The following is a 21,085-nucleotide window of genomic DNA, read 5'->3' on the forward strand; positions in this document are numbered from 1 at the left end:
AAATAATTTATAATATAATAACACTGAGTTTTGAGGGACTGCCTTTAAGATAATATGACGATGATAGTAAGTGACAGATCATGGTGGCTCAAATTTGACGTTCCTATATGGGATTTCTTAGATGTATGTTTTCTTTTCATTTCTCATTCACATAACAGTGGCATAGCCAGCAAAGAGGGGCAGGTGAGGGAAGGGTGTTGGGACTAAGGCTCAGAATCAAACTCGGTTTATTCGAATATTCAAATATTCGAATATCGAGTTTTTGCAAAAAAATTTATTCATTTCAACAAATATTCGAATATTTGAATACTCGAATATTCGATAATTTGAATATTCAAGTATTCAAATATTTGAGTATTTAAATACTCGAATATTTAAATATTGCGGGCCCGATCTTTTCTTCTCTTTGCATACAAGCTACGGGCGGTTATCGTTCTTGGGAACATTTAATATTTCCACTTTCCAGATTTCCACGTGGCACGGCACGGCGTAGTTGTACTAGTTGTATTTGACTCTGGTTGTGTATAAAAGCGAACGATTAAGTACTGTATAAGGGTTAATTTTAAATTAATTGACTTAATTAACAGTAATAGTAAGTCAATATGAGTTCGAAAAGCAAAATTTGGCAATATTTTAATAGAACGGATGATCGCGTTGAATGTAAATTTTGTTTGTATAATGTCAAGAACAAGACAGGAACAAGCAATTTATGGAATCACTTAAAAAATAAGCATCATTCACAAATCATTGTGTAAGTATCTCTTGCTCGATTTGAATGGTTTGACCACTAAAATGTATTAGTAATTAGTATTACTGTAATTAGTATATTAAAAAAGCTGGACGGAAGGCGACTGGAAAAAATCGATTCGCACCGCACTAAAAAGTTTCAATGTCTCTATTTTTTTTATGAGTTTACACAGAAGCTTAGAATTGATCGTATTTTTATTAATACACATTAGACAAAACAAAATAAACTTTGAAACTCCGATACTAATTGTAACTTGCGCTCTATTACCGTTTAAGTGTGAAATGTTGGTATTTCTTGAGAAAAATGCAAAAATTGCCATAAAAAATGTATAAACAAATTTTGACCTACATATATTTAGCTTAAAATGTTTGAAATTAAGTCAGCTATCACCTCCTTAAAGGATTGCATCTAGCTTCCGGACACCCTGTATAATTCTCCCCATACTAAAATTCTGTATCTTTGAATTGACTGAGTTAATATATGATGTCACTTTTATCTAAAATTTATAAAATAGACATTAAGTATGTATATGCGAATTAAAATTTCGTCAAGGCATATCCCAAGATATTTTGTATGAGAGGTTTCCTTTATTTAAATATATCTATTAATTACTCAAGTATTCAAATATTTGAATATTCAAATATATTCGAACATTTGTATGATTATTCGAGTAGTGAATAATTCAAATATTCAAAAAAAAAAAACGAAGTGAGTATTCGAATACATAATTTTCCAAAATTCCGAGCCCTAGTTGGGACCTTAAGTCGGGCATTATCATATTAAATAAAGAGAGATTTAACCAGATGAAAAATAACAAAATACTCATACAGATTAAGAACAAAATTTAGAATGTTATACACAAACTTCTTGCAAAACTATGCAAGCTCCAACTCTTTGAAAAATTTGAGGTTTTAAATTTTCTGGTAAACCTTTTATGCGCTGCTTTTTCCTGTTGTTAACTTATTCTACTGGTAAGGTAGAATTATCCCGCTGGTAAGACAAACAAGAAATTCATAATTCAATTTTGAATGTTACCAGCAGGATAACTTTTCCAGACACTTTATCAGCCGGTCCAGAATTTGGCCCTAAAGCCACATAGATTATCTGACGGTGTATGTCTTGCTTTCCCAATCAGCTGTTCAGTCAGATGACTTTGACAGTTCAGCCATTGTCCAGCGGTGACGTTAGAAAAAATTGCATATTATTATCCAATATTTCACCTTTTCCACAACTTCTGACGCAAAAAATCAAGTCAAAAACATCTCTAGAGATAAAATTACCGCATAAGTAACAGCCAGGAGTATCGTATCAACCAATAACAACACAATTCAGCCTTGTTCGAGGTTATTTTCGTTCGAGACTACTCTGGTATACGGCGCAAGTCCGTCACGAGTATCGAGGAAACTTTGTCGTTTCTGCTTCAGGTTTAAAGGAAAGCTTACGTGTGTAAAGTGGCTCTTGAGCGCACGCTGAAGGTTTAATTTTTCTTTTAAGTATATTTATACGTAGTTTTTCTACACCATGGCGTACTGTATGAGAGTTTTGCATCGCCATGTAAGTATAACTTTTCCTCCTATTCCCGCACTAGTAAAGTTGTTACATAACCATAATTTTTACTATTTTCAAAACGTTTTAGATTTCTAACAATATAGATCAGTGCACTATTGAGGTCTTTTTTAATATAAAATCTGTTTAAAAAGTTGCCTGAGATTTCAGGTTTTCACCTTCTTGTTCCCTCATGATTCCTTATTTAGGTTAACCCCTTTTTGACCTTAAATTGCCCTTTTTAATATATATAGGCAAACCTGCTAATGATCAAGTGGAAATAGTACTTCTATGAGAGGCTAATTTTTAATTCACATAGTTTAATAATAAATTATTTTATTAGAATTCCACAAAGAAGAATACAGATAGATGTGTTGATCCATAAGTGTAAATAGGAAAGTCCTATTAATGCTTATGGTGGATTAGTCTAGCTACAGTAGCTATTCACACTTAACCATCAAAAAGTGCTAACATAAACATAAATTCTATATTAAATTTTAATTATAAAACTAAAAACCAAATCTCTATATCTTAATTAGTTTTCGTAAAGTAGAAATAATAGGATCTTTAGCTGCACTAAAATACAAAAAAGAACAATAATGAAAAAAATAGCTAAAGTAATAACAAAGTATACAAAATAAAATTATCATAATATTACTGTCTATATTTAATACAATTTAATGTTATTTGGAGAAAATAAATTGTTTAAGCCTTTTCTTAAACTGACCAATATTTAAATCCTTTAAATTGTTAGGAATGGAATTGTAAAGTTTAATTGCATTATATAAAAACTTCTCTTAAGGTTTTCCAATGAGGTGGTATTATAAATGTATTTAAAAGTCGAAGAGTTCAAGAATGAGTCTTACTTCTTAAATTAAATTTCTCCCTATTAAATTGTTAACAATTTATGGAAATAATTACCCATATGAAAAACTCTCCTTTCATATAGCAACGATCTTCCATCCTTAATCATCCCACCTTTCCACTAAAATGACTGTACTTCCTCAAGTCAAGTATTAGTCTAGAACAAGAATTCTGTACTGGATTATACACTTTGTATTCATATCTATATAAATACAGTCCATATATAAGGACACAGTAACTACAGTGTGAAAAGACATTAAATTTCTTCTTTGCTAGATTACAAAATATATATGTGTTCTAATCTTAAATCAGTATGCAACAATATGCCTAATTTTTTCACAGTTTCAATAACAGGAATTTGCACATCATTAATGTCCATATATATTGTTGTTCCCTAATTAGCATAGTCCTGGTTTTTGGTCCAAAAAATAGCAACAAATATTTAGACATGTCGAGTTTTAAATTATGTTGCCTATAGTTTTCAAGTTCAAAAAATGCTTTATTATGATAGAACATTACAATTCTGTTGTCAAAGCTATAGTAAACATAAAGTCAAATAAATAAATAAAAAATATTTTAAGTAACAAGGCATTTAAATTTAAGATAATAGAATCCAGATGAAACACTAAAAAATTTTTTTTAAAAACAGGTTACAAGATAAAAAATAAATAAATAATCGGACATTAAAAGGACAAGTTATTAACTGAGGGCACACACTAGTACTAGTTAATATATTTAGTTTAAATTTAATTGAATATTATTTGCATAAGCTTGAAGGTTACAATTTTCCATCAATTTTAAAATGCCCGAAGTGTAAATTAAAAAAGGACCCCCCACATAATATTGATATAGAATCTGAAATTTGATTATTGGATGATACACACTGCGCCCTATCTTTTAAGTAGAAACTCAGTAAATTAGCAAGAGATTCTTCAAAGCTGTAATACCTTAACTTAGCAATGAGATAAAATGATGATCAGTTGTGTCAAATGCTTCAATTGTGTCACTAGTACCTGTCAACTAAATCACTAGTAACTGTAGCTAAAGCCGTAGCTGTAGAATAATCCCTCCTACACCCATTTGGGATATGTGCTATTATTTTGTTTTTACATGCAAATTAGTATATCCTTATACACAAATTTTTCAAAAGGTAGTACTTTAGTTTCTTTGTTATTATTGAACTAATCTGATCAATGGCCGCAAATTTTAGCTTTAGGCTTATATTTAAATCATAAAGATTGTTATTGAAAAAAATTTATTTGTTGTTGCCATTTAGGGGATATACTTCTACAGGCAAATCTTGAGTTTTTTCAGCTTTTACATTCAAGTCAGTGAGAGAATGCCAAATAATTTTAGTATTATTTTCTGCTAAGCTGTCTAGGTATGACTTTTTTCTCTTCGTATGCATATTAATGCAAAATCAGGACGCTGTTTGTTTTAATTCCACTGCATAAATGTTTGTAAAGCCTTATCTCTTTTCATTATAAGTTTCAAATTGGGGTATTTACACCATCAGATATGTTTAAATGAATTGTATATAATAAGTTTATGACTTTTGTTAATTTTGAAAATACATTCATAAGATTGTCCTCCTCGGTAGATAGATTTTTCAATTCTAATTTATAATATAATAAAAAATTATGCATTTCTAAATAAGCTATGTTATAAGTATTAGTACCTAGCTTGCAAGGCTGTTAATACTTGTGAAAATAATTAGATCAATATACTTCTAGGCACTAATAGATGCACAATGAAGTTTTTAAGACCACCATTACATTATTTGTACTTAGCTTCTATCTTAATTCAGTTTAATTTTTGAATTCAATATTAGGATTTACATTTTGCTTTAAAAATATTATACTGGCTTTGCATATGGATAAACTCTCTATTAAGTGATTTAAAGTCTTGTGATTGACTTTTGTATTTCAGCAATACAGAAACAGAGAAAAAAAATTAAAACTGAAAGAAGTCAAGATAAAAATCATATTAACTGAATGGCTACATTATATGAAATACTTGGCCATAATGACTCTGATTATTTGCCTTTAATTTCTAGGGGGGAAAAGCGAATGTCGCCCTCCAGGAAGTCCAAGTGAGATGTTTTCACATCTCTCCTTTGGCTGCTGCCGCCTCCAAGGTGGCTATGTCCAAATTTGACAAAGACCCTTTGCCTTATGATAAACTGGTGAAAAATTTGGAAGTTGTGAAGAAGAGATTAAATAGGCCGCTCACTTTATCTGAGAAAGTTTTATACTCACATTTGGATAACCCACAAGAACAGGTAAGCAATTTACTCTGATAGTTGTAACTTATATTGTAAGTATAAAGTATTTCTTTAGGTTTCAGAAAATTTTAAAAATCTTAATTTTAACTTAAGTATTTTTCTGCCTATTTGCAAATGTTACATGGAACAATATAATTACAGCATAAGTAGATTTTTATTCAAATATACCCTTTAAACTTTGAAACATTATACAAAATAGCATAGTGAACTAATGATCTTTAAACCCCTTAGTGATAAGAATGCAGCATGCACAGTATTTGTGTATTGTTACTATTTTTAAAATACCAATAATTATTATTATTATCATATTTTGTAAATTAATTGGATTTAATGTGATGAAAATAATAAATATTTTCTGACTTAAAAAAAAAACCTTAAGTTTATTTCTTATTAAATCTACTATTAATTTTGATTAGTTTGTGTATTTGGAAAACTCATAGTTATAATTTAAGACCAAATTAACACTTCAATGAGGACAACAGCATTGCAAAAATCATCATTATGTATTTTATAATGGAGTCAACACCTATAATGCATTCATTCCCTGACTGGGTAAAAAGTGCAAATGCCGTGAAGATACTTTGTAAATATGTTGGTGTTTACTTAAAAACTGAACTTTTTTGAAGAGTTTAATTTTTTTGTATTAATTAGTATAAGTTAGTTATTTATTTTTTTATTTAAAAGATGATTTTTAATTAACCAATTTTGAGTACTAATGGTAAATACTAAGCTACTAGTTCCTTCCGATATTATTATTGCAATTGTGTATGCCTTTTTATGCAAAACTTTCAGTTTAGGTAAACTTTTTTGTAAATTATGTAATTTTTGAACTTAGTATTAAGTAGTACTATCATGACAATTGTGTTTATACCCTAAGCTTGTTTGGTAATACAATTTTATATTTCCCTAAGGAAATCGAACGAGGAAAGTCCTACCTCCGACTACGCCCAGACAGAGTTGCCATGCAGGATGCAACCGCTCAAATGGCCATGTTACAATTTATTTCTTCTGGACTGAAACGGGTCGCTGTTCCCAGTACTATTCATTGCGATCACTTGATTGAAGCTCAAATTGATGGAGACAAAGATTTAGCCAGAGCTAAAGATTTGAACAAGGAAGTTTACAATTTTTTAAGCTCTGCCGGCAACAAATATGGTGTTGGTTTCTGGAAGCCAGGTTCTGGTGAGTGTCCAACTGAAAATATTTAATATTCATACTATAGCTTTATTCATTATACATATTGCATAAGTTGTTAAACAAGCTTTTCTGTTCCAAAATAAATATCCTCGATTTTCTCATTGAATTATAAGAGTGAGCAAGTACTAACCTAAATAAATGCGTAATTTATATGCAAACAAACGTTTTATTTGTTATTAGATTTACCGTTGTATTTTTCCACAGTAACTATTCAAAGCATTGTAAACATTTTTTATTGTTTAGAGATATAATCTTTCTACCAGGAATTTCTATTTCATTTGCTGCAATATTTTTTGATAAGCAAATGATCTTGTTTTCCACTTACATTTAGGTTTATTCAAATACTTCCAAGATGCAAAATTATTCTGTAAAGCAATAGCTAAATGATGTGTAACTGTTGCTTATCCAGGGGACAAACTGCTGTTTCTTGCCTTTAATTAGGGTATAATTAGCCGAATATATTATTTAGTCATATTAACTAATGTCTACAAGAAAAGGCAAAACTAGCATGCCAGAATAATGAGTCGTATGAAAAAATTGTTAGTTTATTTTAATTTTTATTTCAGGTATCATTCATCAAATTATCCTCGAAAACTATGCTTTTCCCGGTCTTCTTATGATTGGTACTGACTCTCACACACCCAATGGAGGTGGTTTGGGTGGTCTCTGCATTGGTGTCGGTGGTGCTGATGCTGTCGACGTCATGGCTGATATCCCATGGGAATTGAAATGCCCGAAAGTTATTGGTGTACATTTAACTGGTAAGTGAGAGTTTTTTTTTTAAACATTTATTCACCTATTAATCAACAAGCAAAGCACCTTTACGCAAGTCAACATTAAAAATAACACGCAACACAATGCATAAAACAGTTAGATTTGTTGAGATATTATAATAGAACCAAACAAGCAGCAACAGAAAATAAAGAGATTAATGTTTTTTTAGGTAAATTATCTGGCTGGACTTCACCAAAAGACATCATCCTAAAAGTAGCGGATATTTTAACTGTAAAAGGAGGCACTGGCGCTATTGTTGAATATTATGGACCCGGTGTTGAGTCGATTTCTTGCACAGGTACATTAAAAACATTAGAGAGACAATTTTTATAATATAGAGCATGTTATTAGGAATATTCTAAAGTTAGGTAAATAATTTTTCGTCAGAAGCTAACGTTTTAGCTAATAAGCTTTGTTAGCTTTTGTTAAAAGCTAACATTCCATGAACATATAGTTGTAGAGCACTTTGTTTACGATTAAATCATGTCTTTATCGGATAATATGATAATAATATGTACATAAATTCCACTTTGTGTAAATATCAAACATTCAACCTTGTTACATTAAATGATTTCTTAAACTTAGTTTTGTAGATGATTTTTCTCATGACATCTAGGAAAATGTAATTTTTCTTGAGACAAATGAAAACTGTTAATATTATTAAGTATTATTAGTTATGTTACGTCTCAGGTATGGCAACTATTTGCAATATGGGTGCCGAAATTGGAGCTACTACCTCAGTTTTCCCTTTTAACAAGAGGATGAACGACTACCTTAAGGCAACTAGTCGTGGCGGAGTAGCCGAGGAAGCTCAAAAAATGGAAAAAACTTTGCTTAATTCAGATCCAAGTAAGTACAAAAAAAAAAGAATGATGTGTGTCAGGACCTAAAGGACATTTTCATTTTTTTAAGGGTTTATTTAACAGAGACCCTGTTACTAAGTATAACTAGAAATCTTGTACGAAATTAAATATACTTACTACTCTTTTAACTAAAGCATTTATAATTAAATGTAAATAAAATATGTACATAAAAGGGTTTCCTAGTTGACAGTTGTTGTTACATAAAAAATGTAGGAAATAAGAGGATTTCTTGTACCACAGCCATATATATGTGAAAGAACAGTGTTGATAAAAATACAGGACCATCAAAAATATCATGTATAGCTTCAAATATAAAAAGCAGATATGAATCCTTCTTTTATGCAAAGATTTCAATCTACACCTATTACAGATGAGTCAGGAGATTGTAAACCCATATATTACTGTTTTGTTAAAATAACTTCTTATTAATGGCATTCATAGAAAAATCAAACAGTGCTTGCATATTCCAAAATATTACTTTGTGAATTTTCTTTCTTTTATGTAGCCTTTAAATATAGATTTATTATCAAATATTATTTCCAAATCCTTATTACTAATTTCCAAATAATGATCTGCATATTTTAAGCATTGGCTATACGGATCAGCTTTTTAATGTAATAATCATGAATTTATTAATATTAAATCAAATGACTATAATATTTAAGTAATTTTGTGAAATTTTGCATTTTTTAGATGCACAATATGACCAAGTAATAGAAATCAACTTGGACACCCTTGAGCCTCATGTGAATGGACCATTCACCCCTGATTTGGCCAGTCCCATCAGTAAATTGGGCGCTAATGCCAAGAAAAATGGCTGGCCATTGGACATTAGAGTTGGTCTTATCGGTTCTTGCACCAACAGTTCTTATGAAGATATGGGTATGAATATTTATTTATAACAAAAAACTTTTTAGTTATTAATGGTTATTTATAGGTAGGTGTGCAAGTATTGCAAAAGAAGCCATGAGCCACGGCGTTAAATCCAAGATTCCATTCAACGTTACCCCCGGATCTGAACAGATTCGCGCTACTATCGAAAGGGACGGAATCACTAAAACTTTGTCAGACTTCGGAGGCACTGTAAGTCACGATATTTTTCATTTACAATAATTACTTAGTTCATTCTATAAATCGCGATAGTTTCGTATTTTCCTTTTCTCACTTTTTATTTTGGGATTTTGTTGGGAATGAACAATTTAAGTTTTTCTTTTTGCAAGTTGCTATTTTGATACCATTAAGATGAAAGGACTGAAATTAAAAAAAAAATTGTTAAGTTATTCCATGATAGTCGATATACTTTTATGTGTGGTTAAAAATTTTCCTCCATTCAGAATTTGCCTTTTTACATTGTTCTAAAGATGGCTATTACCTGTCCTATCTCATCCAAGATTGTATTTCTTGAGCATTTCTTAGCACTAATTGACATGTGCATCTTTTTAAGTTTTTGTTAAGTTTTGCAGAATCGAATGGGAACATTATTTTCAGCTTGTAATATGTTAAATATAAATGTAAATATTCATGCAGTATCTTATAGATGCTTGTTAAACTAATTTTCAAGGGTGCCTCAACCTGAAGAAAGTGGTAGTAACTTGATCGATGCACTCTGTTCTTGATAATCCAGGTTAAAAAACGAACAAAATCCCCAAACGGAAGATTTCATGAGTTAACCACATTTTTTCGCTGGAACAAAATTTTTGAGTCACTTTATACAACACGAGTTATGCACAAATGACAAATGGCCTCCAAAGCACTTAGTATTACCAAAGCTCAAAATATAAAATGTTGACCAATTAAACAAATATAACTAAACAATTAAACATTATATAAAATCTAAGGCTTTTGGTGCAGGTAAATTAAATATTACACTTATCTCTCATTGCTGTCCTTTCATATATGTATAGTTCCAGAAAACTGAAAATAGTTCCAGAAAATAGCCACTAGGTAAACCTAATAATTCTACTAAATTAAATAAACTAAGATCAGTATAATTTTCGCAAAAATTATGAAAATTCAGATAATCAACTATTTTTATAGATTTCATATTATTTTAACGGTTAACTTAAACTGCTAAACAGTCCGATAGGACTTGCAACTGTCTTGATACTATTATATTATTTTAAAGCATTTGATATGATTGCGATTTTAATTTTTTTTTTTTATTTTTCATTTAATAAATTTTTGTCAGAAAGAAAACAACCAGCTTGCCCTGACGGAAAAAGTCAAAATTTTCAACTGACCCTCAGGGTAGTAGACTCGGCCCACCTCTTAAACATTATAAATTCCTTAAAATATTGCAAATATCATCTTTAAGGAAACAATATTCAAATTTATTCATCATTTATAAACAGAACAAATTAATAAAGATTTAAGCGAATTACTGAAATCTTTAAAAGATCATTCACTAAAAATAAATTTTAACAAATCAACAGCCATTCTATTTTGCAAAGAAACTTAAAGAAACTTACAGAACTGTATAAGAATTAAACTAGGCAAAAATATAATAGAATTTAAGTACTTAAGTTAAAAATTTAGGCTTAATAATACATTGTAAATCAATATTTAACGAACATATTATTCTTTCTTGAAACTAATTTATTCACTTAGATATTATCTGTCGCAAGAAACTTAGGCTCTGCTTTGTAAAACACTCGATCTCTCATTTTTTAACTTTCCCACATATATCAGCTTTGGACAGCCTGAAAATAATAAGGGTTCAAAAAGTGCAAAATAGAGCTATAATTGGCATAAGGTGTAGACAAAGAATATCTCACAAATTGTCTAAAATGGCTAGGGTGGCTTAATATGACTGGACTTTAAATTCAAATGTCTTCCATATCTTCACCGTGAAATCAAGTATAGCACCGATATTTATAACATCAATATCCGAAAATTAAACATTTTAATTATACCACCTCATAAAACCGCAACATTTAAGAAAATAATTATATTTATAAAATAATATTAAAATAATGGACTGTTTATGGATACCAGTGTTCAAAAGCAACTTTAAAGCCAATTTGGTACAAGAGCAATAATTTGCACATCATCTCACTGTCGTGATCGATGTCGTGGAATATCTAAACGCCGCCTATTTCTAACATTAGCCTGATGATGAATATCAGCTCTAAATAATCACCCTATCCAAAAGATATTGTGGGCACCTCATCTTAAGAATATTGTAGAAAAATGCCAGTGCTATCTCATTTCCATCTTTTGATTTTTTCTTTGCTCTCTCTTTCTTTTCTCTTCAATTTATTTTGTAATTTTCAAACTGAAAATTATGTTTTTTTCATTGCTCACTGCTCTCCCTGCTCTAGCTTTTTATTCCGAATAGTTTATAGTTTAATTATGTATTATTTTAATTATAAGCATGCATATCTGGGAATATACCAAAATTATTTATACCATTATTATCATTATATTATTTTGTTTGTGAACAGCTCAATTGCAGGTCAGTTAGTAGGTTTCAAAGAAGCTCTTTGAGGTTTATTTGTTGTTTATATAATTTTTTACTCTTTCTTTCTTATTTCTTAAATATTAAACAGCAAAAACTGTCTTAAAAATAGAGCTTGAACAATCATAATAATAGTCGCGCACCGAGTGAACTACTATATTTTACTGGTGACCATGGTTTTTGCTTATGTTGGCACATTTGTTACATCTACCATAGAATGATGATAAATACAGAATTAAAAAATAAATTGAATCATGTTTAGATCTTAGCAAATGCTTGCGGACCTTGCATCGGCCAATGGGACAGAAAAGACGTAAAGAAGGGCGAAAAGAACACCATTGTTACATCTTACAATCGTAACTTTACCGGACGTAATGACGCCAATCCCGCTACTCATGGTTTTGTCACGTCCCCTGAACTTGTTACTGCTCTGAGTATCGCCGGAACTTTGGATTTCAACCCTCTAACCGACGAACTTACTGGTAAGCTTATTAGTAATAGTAATAGACTCTCAAATTTAAAAATCTCATCCATTCTTCTCTAAGAGACCAACATACAAAATTAACGAAAAACAAATAAAAACACAAAGTCACGGTCTCACAACATGTAATTAAACGGGCTACACGTGTTTCGCTCTAGTTATCTATTGTACTGTGAAGTGTGTGGATGGCTTTTAAAGGCCTGATGATGCTCTAACTAGAGCGAAACACGTGTAGCCCGTTTAATTACATGTGGTGAGACCGTGACTTTGTGTTTTTATTTGTTTTTCGTTAATGTAATAGACTCTGCTAATCTGATATGAAAAATAGGATCGGACGGTAAAAAATTCAAACTTTCCTCGCCATACGGAGACGAACTGCCGGCCCGTGGCTTCGACCCCGGCCAGGACACTTACCAACCTCCAGTTGCCGATGGCAGCAAAGTCAGTGTCGACGTGGACCCGAAATCTAATCGTTTGCAATTGCTTGAACCTTTCGACAAATGGGATGGCAAAGACCTGGAGGACATGACGGTGCTCATTAAGGTCAAAGGAAAGTGTACCACCGATCATATCTCTGCGGCTGGACCATGGTTGAAATATCGTGGACACTTGGACAATATTTCTAATAACATGTTTATTGGGTAAGTGTTTCATTTTATTGAATGAAGGCGATACCGTAGAAATTTGAAAAGCTTTTGATTTTAAGATTTTCAATTGCAATAATTGACCAAATATAATTCATAATAAAATCATTATTTTTAAAAGAAAATTATTGTTTAACATCTAGCTGGAGTGAGGTACATAAGACATCTGTTCATATCTTTTTATTAAAAAGATATGAAGGCACATACATACCAATTTTGTTAACAAATAAAGAGATACTAAGTTCCCATCAGGTTTGCAGACAGATTATAATTTCTTAGACCACACATAAAATGGCAATAGGCATTTTGCATTTTTTGTACAAAGTTCATAGGCGTTAAGAAATTAACTATAAACAGAATAGCACTCATTAAAATTGGCCTAGACAATCTCACAATCCGGATCTTAATTTTTTTGAGAGGATAGCCTTATTTCGAAGAAAAACATTTGGATTATGTAAAACTTTGTTTACTATTAAGTCAATTTGTTCAGTGAATTTTAAATTGTTATTGACCCAAGGATTTTACAACTAAGCTCATTTTCATTTGGTGTTTACATCCGATAATAATATGTATCCCGTTAGCACATTAGAAACAGTATTCATTAATAGCAACTTAAAAAAGTTGCTTTAATTTTTATTTATTTATTATGCAAGATACCTACAAACAAGATTTCCCTCAATTATTATAATAAAATAAAATGAATACATAAAAGTCGTCTTATTTAGCGGAATTAGACGTTTTTAAGAGGAAAAATTAGTATTTTTTATATTATTGTCACAAATTATAAGAGGTTTATTTATAAGAAGGCAACCCTTTGGATATACAAAGGAAATAAACAAAAATTAGAAAAAAAAAGATGAGTTATCATCCAAGCTTTAGTCTTTCAGCCATCATTGTCAATAATTTTTTTTTAAAGTACCAAATCAAGATACTTCACACTAATCAACTACTTATTGTCCCTATACCTATCGACACATTTTTGAGATATACGAAGAAAAATAACATAATGAGTTTTTTTTAAAGGGTTATTGAACGTTTCATCTTTTGATCATCATCAACATTTTTCCCATAAACTTTAAACGAAAATATTTTAGAATAACTCACTTCTTTATGTCGCGCTATTCACTGATAAACTTTGTAGATATCCAAAGAAAACTTACATTAATAATATTAATATTTGTTTGAAAATAACAGAATATTTTGTCATATGGAAAAATGCAGTGGTGATCGTAAATCGTAAAAGAACTGCTAGAGTTGTTGATAACGGACATGACTTTGTTATACATAGACACATATTGCCTACAATTTAGTCTGGTTTCAGGAATTGTTTTCGTACTACAGCAAGGCATTTGATTTCATGAATCGTAAGATGAACATAAGATAATTAATAAGATCGAATGCATTATTTTGAGTTCTGTGCTCTTGTCTGTAGGTAGTTTTCGGCATATCTACTCGTAATCAGTTTGTCTATTGCTTCTTCATGGAATTCAAATTCAATCTTTCTAAAATTTCCTGCCTCCATATAAATGGAGCAATTATTCCATCCATGGAGCAAGCTAAAATGTGATATTCGCTTAAATTTCAAACTGCATGTAAGAATGTTTGTTCGAACTTAAACAATTTAATTTCTGTATACTTTAAACTAAAATTCCTATACCCATTTAAATAGTCATACTTCTCCAACACGTATTTATTGGTTAAACTTCTTATTTTATCTGAGCTTGACAACTGTGAGGTGGCAACTTCGTCAAAGCAGAATTTTGGGCAAAAATTGAACAGATTGAAATACTTGCATGAGTTTTATATATGAAGAACGAAAATCCCAAAATCACAAAATATAAGTTGCTTATTTGTCTAGCTACTTATTTGTCCCTTTATTCAACGATAAATATTGGAGATATCCGAAGAACTAACATATTGCAATGGTGTTTGCAGAGTTGTTATCCAATGTTTTATCTTGTGACCCTTATTAAAATTTTTTCCCATAAGCACCAAATCAGGGTATCTCATGTTAATTAACTATTATTCATAAGAAACTTTTGGAGATATCGGAAGAAAAGTGACATATTAAAATTGTATTTTTCGATTTATTATGCAAGTTTTATCTTTTGACCATCATTAATTTTTTTTCCAATAAGCACCAAATAAAGAATTCCGACTTTATGGAAAATTATATGGCTGTTTTTAGAGTAGCTCCTATCCAACATTCTATCTTTTAGCTACCATCATCCCATTTTTAACCATAAGATCCACCTTATTCTAATTTTCCTTAGAGATAATTATGTTTTTTGCCATATTTTCGATTACCCCTGGTATTAAAATGACAGACTGTATTTAGGGAACATGCTGATTGTAATTTGAGTTTCAAAGGCGTGAAGGTCTTCGACGAGACCGTGTGTCCAGAGATGGAAGATAAAACAACAATTTATGTAATGTAAAAGGGGCAGGCTTATGCATAAAAGATTTCCAAAAAAGGTTTTTGTCATAAGAAAGAATACGTAAATTTATTATATTTAATGAAAAATTGTAAAGATAAATAGTAAGTCTAACGCAATTCTTTGATAAAATAAGTTTTCATTTCTTTCTATTCTATTAACTTGTTAACGTAAGAAAACATACATAATTTCGATACCGTTTAATTTCATTTATTATTTAAGAAAATCAATGTCTTATTTGAGTTAAAGTTTCACACTTACAAATACATAAAGTAATCCACACTACACTAAAATTATAAATATACCTAAAATTTATATGGAATAGTCACTTATTATATATTTAAATATAATATTAGTCCAATCTATGTCTAAAAAATAAATAAATATAAATGAAGCCATAATCATATTTTTAACAGTATGTTTCTCTATGTCCGCCCTAACTGCATTTATATAAAACATACTGGTTTCCCTGTTGGAACCTAGAAGAGCGTGAAAGTTTAATAATTATAGCATTGAGGGATAGTTTATTTCATTAATCATCATTTTGTGAGCAACTCTAATAGCTGTGCCAAACTTTGAGACTCCATATTTAGAATTTTAAGTCGCTCTTTCTAACTCAATGACTTTTCAATATTTAATTTATAGATAAGGAAGTTTATAAATGTATAACTCCTTCAATCATTTTTATATAAATTTCATTTATTTATTTATATAGAATCCTGTCGCCAGTGCAAATGTACATACATCATTGTAATTAAATAAAATTACATTAGTAAATAGGAAAGGTAGCATACACCTAATGAAAACTTGAAAAAATCTTTTATGTGTCACTACAATTTAGTATTAAGACAGGTTTAAAAGAAAATTACCCTATATAGGGTGTCCTATTTGCTATGTGTGACAATTTACTTTATAATTATGTACATTTTATTTAATATCTTTTATTCATTTTAAATAAGTTCTGGATTAATTTTTGTTCATTATTATATTGTTTATTAAAAATACATTTATTATAAAGTTAGCAAGATCATTGCTGTAGTATTTATTTTTTTAAATACCTCCTTTTAATATTGATGTTTAACATTTAGTAGCAATAATGTTATTCAGCAGAAATTAGTGCGCTTGAGACAAGACGACTAAAGTAAAACCGTAACTCTCTCTTTCTATCTCCACTAACTCATATCACCTTCTCAACTACCGTTCGCCTCGCCCGATCACACTTTCGTAACGCATTTGTCAGCTTACTCTCCAACTCAAGCATGCGTAAAGAAGTTTTACTTCAAAAAATCAGGGCTGCATTAAGGAAAAATTCCCGATGATTGTTATTAACACGTTGAAACGCTGGAAAACATACAGTATCGGACAAAATTAAAGAGACTTCTCTATTTGCCAACTCCAATTTTTTGTACTTGAAATAATATTAATATTTGTTAAGCAGTGTATACCGGAGTTGACAACAATTCTATTATCAACAATTCATTTTTGTAGCTCATGTTTACATTTACTTAAAGAATGTTTTTAACATTGATAAAAAATTACTGCGACAGAATTAAAGAGACTCATTTTGTATTTAGTTTCGCTGAAGTCGCGATTAGTTTAATTTCTGTTTATTAGTTTGAGAATATCATTAGCAATGCCTCGTGGTAAACATTATTCCATAGACCTAAAAGAAAAAATTATAGAAGCCTATAACTCAGGTCGCTCATAAAAATTAATAAAAGAGCAATTCAACGTCAGTAAACAAGTGGTTTCCAGAACAATAAAAAATTATCAGCTCCGTGGAAGAGTGACGAACCTTAAAAGAGGTGGCCGCAAGAGAAAAACCTCAGTACTGCTGGACAGGAGAATTAAACGACTAAGTCAGAATAATCCGCGTCTATCTTCAACACAGATTTTGGCTGAATTGGAGGCGCCTGGGGTTTCATCCAGGACTGTGCAGCGGCGATTAGTGGAGGCGGGGCTTCCTGGAAGGAGACCAGCAAAAAAACCCATCTATCAAAAAAAAATGTAGCTGCTAGAATGTTATTTGCAACACGTCACCGTTACTGGACAGCTAAGGACTGGAATAAGGTTTTGTTTAGTGACGAGTCTAAATATAATATTTTTGGAAGTGATGGAGCGCAGTTCGTACATCGCCCAGCAAACAAAAGGCTTGATCCAAAATATGTTTCTGGTACTGTGAAGCATGGAGGTGGCAATTTAATGGTTTGGGGTTGTTTTTCGGGTTATGGAATGGGTCCTATCTACAAAATTGAGGGCACTATGGATAGATTTATGTATCGGACTATACTGGAAGATGTAATGTTGCCTTACGCCGAATGGGAAATGCCGCTAAGATTCACGTTCCAACACGATAACGACCCCAAACATACGGCCAAACTTGTGAAGGAATGGTTTTTGGCTAACAAAATTCAAGTTTTAAAATGGCCACCGCAATCGCCGGACTTGAACCCAATTGAAAATCTTTGGGAGATTATAGAGAAAAAGATTCGCACTAAAAACATCGGGAATCGTGCTCAATTATTTGAAGAAATCGAGAATGCCTGGAAATCAATGGATCCGGCTGTAATTTCGAATCTTATTGGATCGATGCCGAATAGATGTGAAAAAGTTATCCAGAATAAAGGGTACTGGACAAAGTATTAGGTTAGTTTCATTAGTATAGGGTACAAATGTACTTTAAGGATAAGTCTCTCTAATTTTGTCGCACAGAATTTTTTGCATTTTTTTATTTTTCCTAATAAATCTTGAGAAATGTTTTTTTTTTAATTTATTTTAGTGCCTTTTTAAACTACTTCAAAACATAACATCCTTCAGCACAAAAAGAGGAATTTAATCATTTTTATCTTACATAAAAGACGTAAGTAGTCGAGTCTCTCTAATTTTGTCCGATACTGTATGAATAAGATACATCGTTTTAAAGGGAATAAAAAACGCTCTCAAAATAAGTTATGAAAAATGCAGGTCTGTATTTAAAAAAAAAAAGAAGTTTATTGCCGTTGCCAAGATATCAAAGATGCCAAACGCCATTAAAAAAATTGTAGGTGCAGTTTTGTAGACCGCAAAAAATTATAAAACTTTGTAGCTAAAAGTAAGTTTCTAAAACCTATATTTTTAGAAATAATAATTAAAATAAAATTTGGCGTTTTTTATAAATCACCCTGTAATTTACGAACTAATAAACATTTTGCAACGCTGTTTTAGCTCCCCAAACAAGAATACCATATCTAACTATTGAGTCAACCAATGTTTGAATTCATACTAAGGTAACTACACTAAACAGCAGTACTCTAGTTTGTAACCAGTGAAAAATACAATTTTTTTGAAAAAATTCCCTAAGTCTAACAGTAAATCCTATAATAAGTGAAATTTTAAAAATGAAAATAAATTACGTTACTTGAACCTTATCTTCTAATCAGCAACATAACGCGTAACAACTTGTCAAATTTGTTTGGCAAGATAGACCCTTATAAAAACTTTTTATTTTTGAAAATAAAAGCGTTATATGAGTATTTTAATAATATAGTGTTTTTCTTTACTTACTTACCCCTCACTTATTTGATTTTGTGAAGTATTGCATAAGGAAGTGGGTAAATAATTTTTGTCAATCAGTATCTTTTAAATTAAGGTGATATTTTCCTTTTTTTTTTTAATTATTTAATTTGCGAGTCCTATTATTAATAACAAAATTAGTATTAAAAATATAGAATATGGCATATAAGAACTTTTACTCATTCTCTTTTTTTCAAAATTACATAGAAGGGTCATCATGTCTTTTTTAACCATAAATATAATAATTAGGCATCAATTTCCTTATAAAGTTTCCACATTGTGAGTAATAAAAGACTTAATACTTTTTAAACATCTTTAATATACCGCCATTTTAAAACATATATAAAGATGATGGGGTTTGATCGCCTTGGAGATTTCTTATAGAAAGATTTTTTTTATTAAAAGAAAACAATGAAAAAAGAATAAAAAGTTATTACAGATCTATATTTAAATGAAATCATATGTGCTAAAAAGATGTTTTATTTTAGAGCCACCAATTCCGAAAACAACGAAATGAATAAAATCAAAAACCAACTTACCGGTGAATGGGGCACAGTTCCGGATGTCGCTCGCTATTACAAAGCCAAAAATGTTAAATGGGTGGCAATAGGAGATGAAAACTACGGCGAGGGATCATCCAGAGAACACGCCGCTTTGGAACCCCGTCACCTCGGAGGCAGAGCCATCATCGTCAAATCGTTCGCTCGTATCCACGAAACTAACCTTAAGAAGCAAGGTATGTTGCCGTTGACCTTCGCCAACGCCAGTGACTATGATAAGATCAAACCAGACGATAAAATTAGCCTAAAGAACCTAAAGAATTTGGCACCTGGAAAACCGGTGGAATGTGAGATTAAGCATAAGGACGGAAGCGTCGATAAAATTTTATTGAACCATACAATGAACGACCTGCAGATCTCGTGGTTTAAGGCAGGCAGTGCGCTGAATAGAATGAAGGAAATCGCTGCTGGAAAGTAATTTTTCGAAATTATTATATACGAGTAAAGTTAGCGACAGTCTTTTGATACTTAAGTGATTAATACAATAATATATTAAAATATTATTTTTTTGTTGCGTTTTAGTAGGGACTGTACGGTAAAATTTTACATTCAACTTCTTTAATAATTAATTATGAATATAAGAATTACTTGTAAATTATTTCGAAATAGAAATTCCTGTCTATGTACGTAATATTAATGCGGTTATTTTATGTGTAAATTTTGTATTTTTTCTTTTAACATTCATGCGCATTATTGTTTTCAAATACTGATCTTATCAACGTTTCGGTTTTGTACATAAAACTAATTGTGTATAGTAGATGTTTTTTCATCCGCAAGATTTTTAAAGATAATAAAGAAAACGATAAAAATACACTTTTATTTTATTCTGAAATATGTTAGAGAATATTTTCAGGATAAGGGACAACGTTTTATGAAGTCGATAAAATAATAAATGGTTTATTTTTACAAAAAAAAAAATATGTTAATAAGTAGCGCGGTTTTTTATAAGTAGTGGTAGCATTTGATGTGTTTTCTGAACGATGCAGCATTAGAGGAACTACGAACTGGCAGAAGAATGTTATTGGAAACTTTGACTGAATTAAAGGAAAGCGATCTTTCGAATAAAAGAAAAACTGGTTCTGTGTTTAGGTATTCGATAGGCAAATCTAACTTTTGCTGATATGAACATCTAATCTCTTAATCTCAGAATACTAATAGAGTGGCTTCTGTTCAGTGACAATTTTTAAGTTTTCGTCATTATGCATACTTGAAATCTCTATGCTAACATTAACCACCCACTCTTGGCATACCTTGGACTAATCTGGTCAAACCTTTTAACCGAAAAACAAACCCGACACAGGCCTTCTGAATTTGTTTGTAACATTTCTTTAACTTTATTAAAATTGCTGGCCAATACCCACCATCACAATCTTAAATAGTGGAGAGAATGGGATTCTAAGAATGAAAGAAATAAGATCGCACAATCATAATTTTATGCTAGTACTAGTGTTGTAAAATGCTCGAGAATTTATTTTTCGAGAACGTTCCTCGAGCATGAACGAGCACGAACGAGAATTTTCAGCACATACGAGCATAAATGAAAAAAATTCAAAGGAAACATATTAGGAAAATATCTGAAAATAAAAAAAAAATTGTGTTTATTTATGTTCTATTTATTAAGTTAAACTTTCAAACAACCTATTTAGGAACTCTCCTCCGAACTATCCTCTCCCTCCTCGCG

The 21,085-nt window shown here is 30.7% G+C and overlaps 2 protein-coding genes across 2 annotated transcripts in view; one reads left to right on the top strand and one right to left on the bottom strand.

Moving 5' to 3' along the window:
* LOC126737145 (inositol-3-phosphate synthase 1-A) overlaps window positions 1-3,423 on the bottom strand; it is a 34,139-nt gene extending 30,716 nt beyond the window's left edge. Inside the window, exon 1 of the mRNA XM_050441894.1 lies at window positions 3,215-3,423. The gene's annotated coding sequence lies outside the window, so the exon portion shown is untranslated. The remainder of the gene's footprint in view (window positions 1-3,214) is intronic.
* On the top strand, window positions 1,940-20,215 carry LOC126737139 (probable aconitate hydratase, mitochondrial). The gene is made up of 11 exons (XM_050441886.1): window positions 1,940-2,302; window positions 5,214-5,438; window positions 6,353-6,623; window positions 7,205-7,399; window positions 7,582-7,710; window positions 8,103-8,261; window positions 8,969-9,157; window positions 9,213-9,358; window positions 11,995-12,214; window positions 12,542-12,854; window positions 19,333-20,215. Exons 1-11 carry the CDS (start codon window positions 2,270-2,272, stop codon window positions 19,820-19,822), a joined length of 2,370 nt encoding a protein of 789 aa, XP_050297843.1. The 5' UTR covers window positions 1,940-2,269; the 3' UTR covers window positions 19,823-20,215.
* The last annotated feature ends 870 nt before the right edge of the window (window positions 20,216-21,085 follow it).

Source organism: Anthonomus grandis, chromosome 6, assembly GCF_022605725.1.
Source record: "Anthonomus grandis grandis chromosome 6, icAntGran1.3, whole genome shotgun sequence".
Classification (NCBI taxonomy): domain Eukaryota; kingdom Metazoa; phylum Arthropoda; class Insecta; order Coleoptera; family Curculionidae; genus Anthonomus; species Anthonomus grandis.